We start from the raw sequence: 11,002 nt of genomic DNA on the forward strand, positions 1-11,002 counted from the left end.
GGGCACCTGCCCACGAAATGCCACTAGCAGGCTAACTCTAACGGGAGAGAGAGTTATATTTATACCTGCTAGTGGCATTTAGTGGGCAGGTGCCTGAGAGGCTAAACATCCTACAGTGGGCAGTCATTGTAATAAACTAGTTTATTACACAATGAGCTGGGCAAATTCCCCTGAAGGCTAAACTAGCCCTTGGACTCCAGAGCTTTCACGGAGCCTTTTCTGAATATATAACAGTAGGTGCATCGGTAGAGATGCTTTTTCCTATAGATGGACAAGGAAATTGCTTTCTTTGTAAGCTGATTTTTGAAGTTATTAAGAGAGTATCAGATAGTGAGAGAGAAAGTCCTGATATGCAAGTTTTACTAGTACACTCTCAGAGACCCACAGTTGACAAAAGGAGGGCAGAAAGGCCAAGTCAGAGTAGCAAGGCATAAAAATGGCTTGAGATGCTGCCCTGTGGTGTGAGCTTGCCTTGTGGTGCTGCTGAGAAGTCAGTCAGAGACCCTCTTCCTGCCTCAGGGTGTACCTAGTGCCGACATGGCTTTGCGCCTGCCTTTGACCTTGTACAATCCAGGGTTTTCTCTACATTTGTATATTTTTAAAATAAGATTAATTCTATCTTTCAGTGTACTTCACAGGTTTGTTGTCAATGTAAAATGTGATAATGTATGTGAATATTTTTAAGAGGTGCTATCCAAGTTGAAGATGGTGATGTTACTACTTTTTTTTTTTTTTTTTAAAGGAACAGGCAGGTATTGATTCTCTGAGGGAGGATCTTTTGCTTCTGTGTTTTGGTGAACATCTGTGTCAGAAGAACTGATGACACTTCTAAAATTATAATTATTAGACATGACCTACGACCATGACCATGTTTTTCAAATTTGTCTGTATAATACTCTGTTCAGCTGTGTGTGGGTTTTTTATGTTTTATTTTTTTAACCTCATGAACTGACCTGGTGGTAAAAGCAAATGATGTGCATGCCTCTTATCCTGTATTAAACTTAATGGAAAGGGCATGTTGCTATGTACAAATGGAGTGTATTTGTCTCCTCCGGTTATTAATAAATTCTCAGTTAAAATATTGAAGCCTAGAATTCTACTAAAGCCAAAAGTTTATACTAAGCATTACCCCATTTACAGTGTGAAAGTCAGTTTTCAGTCCAGGTAGAATTTCTGCTTTGCTCAGATCAAAGTCTATATTTATCAATGGAACCTGGTCAGACCTTGAGAAGACATAATGAGACACCAAGAAAGGTTGAGAGGAGTCACTAACTAGGAGAAAGTCTCAGAGAGGAAGTGATGTAAAAGGAGTGTATTGGAGGTCATGATGTGTTTTATTTGAACTTTGTACACACATGCAGTAGGAGCTGGCCTTACAGATATTTAGTAAATAAGTCTTGTTCTTCTTAACACTTGCTCTATGGAGCAATTAGTAGGCAGAAGCCAAAAGTTCTTGGCATCAGGAACCCTGAGTGAGGAGGAATGGTGCTACAAAGGGTGGGGTACGGGGCTCCATTGGTAGCAAAAGGGCTTATTTTCACCAAATGCCAAGGGTTGTGTAAGTACCTTGCACATTTATAACTGACTTACAAGTGAATATTTGAAACATCGTGAAACAGTTAAACAAAAGATAGGCCTAATTTATACGGAGAGCTAATATACCTGAGGACATGTTTAACTACTAATAAAGTAATAATTTACATAATTAGAAAATAGTGTCATGCAGATATTAACTCTTAAATGACATTGCCTAGTGTTGCAGTTACCATAACATTGACATATTTCCACATTGCAGTGTATATTGGTACAACTCTCTGAAAGCGATTAGCCATAACGTTTTTTAATGCTTTTTGATTCAGTAATGCCTCTACTGAAATTTTATCCTTAGAAAAGCTAAGTGTGTAAAAGCGTTTATTGAAGTGTCATTTATAATACTGAAAAATAGAAACAGGTCTAAGTGAATCATGGATAAATAAAATATGTTCTGTTATAAAACAGAATACAGAATTATATATATGTTATCACTGGCATCTAAAATATATACATGGATTTTTACAATGAAAATATTTAGGTTGCTGAGATTATGAGTGATTCATCATATCCTCTTAAAGTGGACATTAATGTTATAACTTTGTATCCTAAACATAAACATTAAGTGTAATTAAATGATTTGTTCACTGAATGGACATGGTTTGCTGCCAAGCCTGGCTTTTAACTGGTGATTGTTGTACTTATTTTTAGACATTTCTCTTGGGAAGTTGTGCTTCTGACAGGAATATAGTACTATATGATATGAGGCAAGCTACCCCTCTGAAGAAGGTAAGTTTCAGCTTGTCTTCAGTTTCACACAATTGTTAATGCGTTCCTTGGTAAATTGAGCTACAAAATAAGGAGTAAATGTATCTTCGGTGTTTTAAAAAATTCTTTTTCATTGAGATGTTATTAGAACCCAAAGTGGCATTCTCTCAGCTCCCTATACTTTTTAGAGACCCTTATTTCCACTAGGGACTGTAACCTAGTTGTCTGTATGTCTTCCATAATACCAATACATTTTAGGCATCTAGTTAATACTTATTAAGTTGAAAGTTCTTTAATTGAAAGTATTGCATCTCTTTATTTCAGGCCCCATGATTACCATATGACACTCAACAGTATTTTATTCCAGAAAGTTTTATAACTAATTTACATAACCAGCTTTATTTGTTTAGTTACAGGCTGACAGGTACTAGTTTGGCATTTTATTTAGACAAACATTATCCTGTTCAAGGTGACAGATTTCCCAATGGTGCAAAGTAGTCATTCCAGGAGTTAGATACCGAAGCTAATAGAACCTCAGGCTAACTCTAACGGGAGAGAAATCTTGTCAGTAAAGAGAAGAGTGCCAGTATAAGAATTGTGAGCATACAGGAGGGGATAGACATCACTGATGTACAATGAGTTCATCGTCATAGTCCACATGTAGAAAAATGCTTTTAATATTTTTGTTGTTCCTCAGTCATTTTTATAACATGTAGTAAATGTAGAAATATAAGAAGTAGAGTATATTCATTGACGTTTGAACTTGGTAAGTGTGGTAACCTTTCCAAAGTACCACTTTGATCATTTCTCTCACTCATGTATTGTAGTGGGAAGATCCTACATGAACTTGTGTTTTAGACTTTAAACAGTAACTTAAAATACGTTTCTTCTGTAATATGGTGATATTAGTAACAACACAGCACATTGGTGAGAATAAAACATGATACTTTAAGCAGTTAGCAGAGGCTAACTTGAAGTACTAGTTAAATAAGTAGTAGTTTCTGCCCCCTCTGCCCTTATATTCTCAATGTTTGGATGGTGTTCCGTTACTTTTAGGTGTAAGACAAGAGCTGTTGCCTGGCTTTCAAAACTGTCCAAAATCTGGTCTCAGTGTATATCCCATTTATTTATTTGTTTCAGTTAGTAAGGACATATAAATAGGATTTGTCACATGCAGGTCACCTTGATGGATGCAGAGATGCTATTTTCTATTGTTTCTTTTTCTATCTACTAGACTCCCAGTATTTCTCTCATCTTTTCTCTCCTAAATGTATAGTTCTCAATCAGATGGTATTTCCCCACCAGGTATATTTTTGGAAATGTGGGAGGGGCATTTTAGAGACTGCTAGTGGCATTTAGTTGGCAGGTGCCTGAAAGGTTAAACATCCTACAGTGGGCAGTCACACACAGCAAAAGATTTTCCTACCCAAAATATTCCTGTGACAAGCTCTATAATATATGGTTCTTCATAGGTTAGCTTCAATCATGTCTCATTTTCCTGATTAAAATATAAGTTATTTGAGGTCAAGACACTATTTATTAAACATTTGTATATTTTTTAATATTTACATCTCTGCCTGTGTGTTCAGGAAGCAATTATTGGTTGATTTCTTTTCCTATTGCACCAACTTGAGTACCTACATAATAGGTATTTACTAATTAATGTAAATATTTGCTTAAATTAATGAAAAAAAGGGAAGGAGATGAAATTGGGACATGCATTCATTTTGGAGGGAATTGATTTCATAGTAATAGGTTATGGTATGCTTCCTTTTTCAGGTCATCTTAGATATGAGAACAAATACAATTTGTTGGAACCCTATGGAAGCCTTCATTTTTACTGCAGCAAATGAAGATTACAAGTAAGTTTTCCTTTTTTAAAAACTTACTTATTTCTATCAGAAACGGCTCATTTGTATGTCTTACTAATAAAATATGTTTCCTACTTAGTATTCCCCTCTCTCTCTCTCTATCCTATCTAATAAAAGACAAAAAGGGTAATTGACCGTACCTTCGCTACGCTTCCCATTGGCTAATCAGGGCGATATGCAAATTAACTGCCAACTAAGATGGTGGCCAGCAGCCACGCAGCTGAAGTGAGCAGGAGGCTTGCTTGCTCCAGTGATGGAGGAAGCCAAGGTTCCCCACCTGCCACGGCCCGGCTCTGAGCTCCGTAAGCAACAAAGTTTCAATTATAGAAGCTAAACAAACCCCAGATACCTGCTTTCAGCCGGTATATTTCAGTATATTTCTGTACTTCTTTGAAATTTCTACATTTTCTACAAGATTTATGTTTATAAGGATAAAAGTGTGTAAGTGTAATCTTAAGGAATAATAAAAACTACTGATATTTTTTCCTACCCCTTAACTGCTGTGTGAAGAATTGAGCTGTTTATTTAGGTGTGCATTATTTAGCTAGAAGTCTTACTTTCACTAATGTCTCTTAGTACTGCATATGCTGCATTATAGAAGTTTGTATTGAAAGGGCGAGGACTACGCCCTCCATCGCCTGGCCAATCGGCAGGGCCCACAGTCCTCTCTCCTCCCATTACTATAAAACCTCTCTCACCACAGGGCTGCATCTCTCTTTACCACTTGCCGCTGAGTCGGTAAGGAGGGTGGGGGAGCCGAACCCGGGTTTGAAATAAAGACTCTTATGCTTTTGCATCGGACACGGCTGGCTCCCTGGTGTGGTCTATTGGGGATCTTGAAATCTGGGCATAACATTATCAAATAATTGAAATCCTTTTACAGCTTATATACTTTCGATATGCGCGCACTGGACACTCCTGTGATGGTGCACATGGATCACGTGTCTGCTGTGCTGGACGTGGATTATTCTCCCACCGGGAAAGAGTTTGTGTCCGCTAGTTTTGATAAATCTATTCGAATCTTTCCTGTGAACAAAAGTAGAAGCAGGTATGTTGCCACCAATAAGTCACCTATTTTTATTTTATTTTTCCTTGTCTTGGTCATTGTTTATCTTTGTTGAAAGGTTGGTTGTGTTATATGGTGGGGCTCACACTCTGGTATTGTGCCTTGGAGTAACAACTTTCACCGCATCATTTATGGGCGAAACATCAGCCTGCTGGCAGTTTCTTTCATTAAACAGGATATTTATGTATATCATTTGTTGATATAAAATTTTAGAATTATTTTTAAATGTTTTATAGTAAACTTTTACAAATAAAAACTATTTTTTAGAGCAATTTTAGGTTTATAACAAAATTGAGAGGGTGGTACAGAGAATTTCCACATACCCCTTACCTCATATATGCACGGCCTCCCCCATTATCAACATGATTCACCAGAATGGTACATTTATTACCAAGGTGAACCTACCTTGACACATTAGTCACCTCAAATCTATAGTTTACCTTCGGGTTTACTCTTGGTGTTGTACATTGTATGGGTTTGAACAGATGTGTAAAATGATATGTCTCCATCATTATACCAAAATATTAAACTTTAAAAAGTTTTTGATTTGATAGTAAAGAACTTAGATAAGTTTTAGGTAAGAACTTAGATATTTGATAGATAAGAACTTAGATGCCATTTTAAGGTTTTTGTGGATGTTTTAAATATGTTTTTATTGAATTCAAAGAGAGGGAGAGACAGAAACATCAATGATGAGAGAGAATCATTGTTCAGCTGCCTCCTGCATGCCCCACACTGGGGATCGAGCCTGCGACTTGGGCATGTGCCCTGACTGGGAATTGAACCATGGCCTCCTGGTTCATAGGTCGATGATCAACCACTGAGCTATGCTGGTTGGGTGAACAGGTTGGTTTTAATGTTTACCGAAGTGTGATTGAATTTCCTAATATTTACATTCATTACGTGGCTGTGGGGGGAGGGGGAACAGCCTGTTAAATATGTAGAGATTATCCCTGGCCGATGTGGCTCAGTTGGTTGAGCGTTGACCTATGCACCCAAAGGTTGCTGGTTTGATTCAAGTCAGGGCACATTCCTATGTTGCGGGCTCGATCTCCAGTAAGGTGTGTGCAGTAGGCAGCCGATCGATGTTTCTCTCTCTCTCCCCCCCCTTCCTTCCTCTCTCTAAAATCAATAAAAACTTTTTTAAAAAAAATATGGAGGCTATAAGAATTGAGTCTTGTAAAAGCAGAGCATTGAGAGGATTTAAAAAAAGCAATCTAATCTATTTTCATTTTAATAGGATGTTCTTTCTAACCATTTCCCCATTTTTAGAAGTAATTTTATTATGGTTTATGTACATGTTCATTCAAGAGCTCAAAGCCTATCTGTTAAAAACAGTGTAAAAGACTAGTTTTGTGAGTGTACTTCAGGGATACCTTCATAGATGTGAACTCTATTTGATTTGGTCACCATGTGTATGTTTTCTCTTACTGGGCAGTTTGCTGAGCTTCTTTCTTTCCGCTCAAGTAGTCTGCGTTTTGAATAATTTTTAATCCATATGTGGAAAATTTATTTCTCCAGAAGTCTCATCTTTTTATTTTTTCTGACCTTGTCTTTTGCTATTTAATGCTCTTCTTCACACTTCCCAATATAGGATCTTCTGTGAATTCACTTAGCATATTTCACAGCCTTTCCAAATAGGTATGATATTTGACAGCTCCTTTCATTGAATTATTCTTACCTCAACTCATCAGACACTTCTATAGCCCTCCCTTTTCACACATGTCAAATCAACTCTCACTTCAGTTAATTAAGCTTTTTAAACAATTTGACCAAAACATAAATTGTGTATTAGACTCAACATAGCAGAATGTGCTCTTTGAATCCATTGCATTTATTTTGTTTTCCTGAGAAATAAAAAAAGAAAAGTATGAAAATTGACCAGAATTGATTTGGAGGGTGGTGGAGGCTTATTAAACAACAATCCATTTCTTATTGTTAAAACATTTTTCAGCTTCAACATATTTTATTTGTGTTATACGACTTCCATTATTTTATGAACTTTTCTGAGTATCTAGTTTTACTTAGTTTGTTTATATTTTTCTTATTGCACTGTAACTTCTTGAAGACAGGAAAAATTTTCAATTCCCCAGCACTTAGCATAGAATCTTGTTTGGTTCAAATGAATTTGAATTTCTCTTATACTAGTATTCTCTTAGGACTCAAAAATGGTATTCTATACTTGCTAGGCAGTGGTTCAAGAAAATCTGTACCAAAATCCTAGGGGTTTTAACTTAATTCCTCTTCTACAGGGAAGTATATCACACTAAGAGAATGCAACATGTTATCTGTGTAAAATGGACTTCTGACAGCAAGTACATTATGTGTGGATCTGATGAAATGAACATTCGTCTATGGAAAGCTAATGCTTCTGAAAAATTGGGTGTGGTAAGAGACCCCACTCTCTTTCATTGTCAAGTAAAGCTAGTTTCTAATTTTATTGGATATCATATTGTAAAGAGAATTTATTTGAAATGCTTTAGGCATTTTGATCACATTGGCATAATCGTAATAAAAAGAAATGCTGTCACCAAAACGGACAAGGCTGTATAGAGATTTACCCTTTTTCATGTTAAAGGCATCTTCAGAGGCCTTTGTCAAATCAGGTGTTTGATAATGTTTGAGCCTTCTTGATTCTTTGTGTCTCCCTTGAGGTAGGGAGAGAAGACTTAGGGATTGGAAGCGTACAACTTAGAACACCTATTTCTTCTGATGGTTACCTGGCAGATTAAAGGCTGCAGGTCCCTTTGAGGTCTTTTAACATTAAAGACACAGTGAAACACATAACTTTAAAAAAATACAGAAAGCTCCAGACTTTAAAGAAGATTCAATGAAAATATAAAAATATCATTGGCTAGCTACCTCTGGGTTATAGGGTTATGGCTATTTTTGTTTGGTTTTGATGTTTTTCTAAATGTCTCATGTTTCATCTAAGAAACATACAGTGTATTTATATTACAAACACATTAAGTTTAAGAAGGAAAGGTTAAGGGTGAGTTATTTACTGCCTAGCCCTGGTAGGAAAATCACAAGATGATAAGCAGTAATTAAAGACAATTCTATTTTAGGTTTAATGATTGCTAAGTATTATACTCTAGGTTTCAATTCATTATTAAATGTTCCTCTAAATCTTATCATCCTTAATATTGTTAAACAAAGACTAGTTATCACAGAATGTAACACTTATTACTTTCTGTTCAGTAGTTGTTTCTACAGGAAAAAAACACCCGCGTGATTAATATAAGTGGTTCGTTGTATGTCTAGCTCAGTGGTCCACATAATCCTGATCCCTAAACTGCTGTTTTCACTTGATGGCATTTGTCTACATTGTAGGCATGCAGTCTAAAAGGAAATTCAGTGCTCGCGAATTACTATTAACATAACCTTGCAATTGGCAGTTTTGGTTGCATATCATAAAAGTGTAGTTTTGGGGGAAATTTTTGGATCCCCCCAGCTTTGTTATACTGAAGCAAAACAAAGAACACACCATTTATTAAAATATCAAAATGCATTTTTTTCAGCTTACATCACGAGAAAAGACAGCCAAAGATTATAACCAGAAGTTGAAGGAGAAATTTCAATATCATCCTCATATAAAACGTATCGCTCGTCACCGCCATCTACCGAAACCGATCTACAGCCAGATTCAAGAACAGCGCATCATGAAAGAAGCTCGCCGACGGAAGTATGTTCTGGGGCATTTGACTTTTTCTAATTCACCCCCCACCCCCAGTATCGTGAAAAACAAACAAAAACCTGCCTTTCAAGGGAACAGTTCATGTGCATTAGAAATATTTTTGATTTTTTTCCCTAATAAAAAGGGGGAGCAACAATCATATAAGATTGTGAGAATTTCTAATACCTATTTTTGAGAATATGTTTAAAGGGCAGATAATGAAAATGACTTTTATCAAAATAAGAAAATTCTTCTGCTCATACTAGAGGACTGTTATAAAGAGACAATGTCTTTAAAAATTATTTCTAATGTAGCTAGAATTAAGAGATATTGTGTATTTTCAAAGATAAAGAATGCCAAGAACTCATAGTGCACATTTCATAAATAAAAATTTTTTCTAATATGCTTCATCATAACATCTGGAATCTAACTTTTTGACTCTAACACAGAACTCATCACTATTTCCCGTAGAATATTCTTCTCTTTGCAGTTCTTGAATTCATGCAAAGTATTATAGAAATTCTACAGTGAAGCTCTTTTTTAAAAAAATTGTACTAAACAAAAGATTATTTTTCTGTCTTTGGGTAGATACTGGGCTTGAGTTTAAATATTTTAACAATTCTGCACATTTTTTAACTTATAAAGGACACTGATTAGTAATAAGAGAAGTAGCAAGTAATTAGGATAAAAAAAGTTTATTTTTTAGCTATTTTTTACTAATCCATGTGAAAACCTTTTTTTTTTTCAATAAGTGGTTTTCCAGTGAAAGAAAATGTTTTGTGATTTTTCTAAGAAAGTTCTATTTGTTTAAGTTTCTCATAAACTTGCTTATATTTTATATATTTTGTCTTATTTTCAGGGAAGTGAATCGTCTCAAGCATAGCAAGCCTGGATCTGTGCCGATTGTGTCAGAGAAGAAGAAGCACGTAGTGGCAGTTGTGAAATAATATTTGGTATTCCTGCCAATACTGGCTTATAATTATTTGTTACATTTTGATTTGTAAACTCTACAAATAAAAATACAGTTAATCCTTGAATATTGTGGGTTAGAACTGGCCGGATCCACTTACATGCAGATTTTTTTCAATTAACATACAGTTGTTTCTTCATATTCCCGGGTTGTACATCCATGCATTCAACCAACCTTAGATCAAAACAGTATTTTCTGCTTGAGGTTGGGAATCCGTGAATGTGGAGAGCCGACCAAAGTTATATGTGGACTGCTCATGGGTTCAGCATCCCAACCCCCACGTTGTTCAAGGGGGCAGCTGTACTAGCTCTAGTATAACAGATGGGTTAGTTATATTTGTAGAGCTTTACCATTGCTCATTTTAGCTAACCTAAAAAATTATCGTCAAAGGTGGCCTGGTTGATAAAACTATGCAACATTTGATCCTTGATCTGCTTTCTTATTTCCCTGAAGAATACAGAGTATTTGCAAACTAACTTATTTTTTCTGTTAGAAATTGCAAATATAATTTTATTTTTTTTAATCTATTATTGTAGACACTGTGCATTTAAATTTACATTTAAGACCAAACATCTCCCGTATTATCTTTAATATTACTTTGAATAATTATTGCAACGTTTCTTGTTAGGATTTTGCATAACATGTAGAAGAATTAGTACATTTTTCAATTTAATTTATTTTCTGTACTTTATATTTGGCTTTTTGAAGCTTTCAAGATCAGCCTGCATTTATGTAACTTTCTTAAATGATAATAATTATAATTATGGTCAAGTCACAATAATAAAACATCCTTTTTCTCAGAATTGTAACTTTGATCTATTCCTGCTAAATTATTTCTCTTCAGTCTCACTAAGACATCAATAGTTCTGTGTGACATGTTGGGTTTTTGTGTTTTTAAATCATCAGCTTAGTAAACTCTTATTATAGGTATCTATACTAATAAAAGAGTAATATGCTAATTAGCCAGGAGACCTTCCGGAGACCTTCCGGATGTCCTTCTGGACAAAGCCATGGTGGTGGGGCTGAGGCAGAGGCGGTTAGGGGCAATCAGGCTGGCAGGGGAGAGCAGTTAGGGGGATCAGGCTGGCAGGGGAGGGCAGTTGGGGGCAATCAGGCCGGCA

General features: G+C 35.8%; 1 protein-coding gene across 1 annotated transcript in view; it reads left to right on the plus strand.

Annotated features, from left to right (window-relative positions):
• DCAF13 (DDB1 and CUL4 associated factor 13) overlaps positions 1-10,684 on the plus strand; it is a 20,767-nt gene extending 10,083 nt beyond the window's left edge. The window contains exons 6-11 of the mRNA XM_005879294.2: positions 2,242-2,319; positions 4,078-4,160; positions 5,053-5,217; positions 7,488-7,623; positions 8,757-8,920; positions 9,771-10,684. Coding sequence (XP_005879356.1) covers positions 2,242-2,319; positions 4,078-4,160; positions 5,053-5,217; positions 7,488-7,623; positions 8,757-8,920; positions 9,771-9,858 — 714 coding nt within the window. The 3' untranslated portion in view covers positions 9,859-10,684. The remainder of the gene's footprint in view (positions 1-2,241; positions 2,320-4,077; positions 4,161-5,052; positions 5,218-7,487; positions 7,624-8,756; positions 8,921-9,770) is intronic.
• The last annotated feature ends 318 nt before the right edge of the window (positions 10,685-11,002 follow it).

This window comes from Myotis brandtii, unplaced genomic scaffold, assembly GCF_000412655.1.
Source record: "Myotis brandtii unplaced genomic scaffold, ASM41265v1 scaffold59, whole genome shotgun sequence".
In the NCBI taxonomy this organism is placed as follows: domain Eukaryota; kingdom Metazoa; phylum Chordata; class Mammalia; order Chiroptera; family Vespertilionidae; genus Myotis; species Myotis brandtii.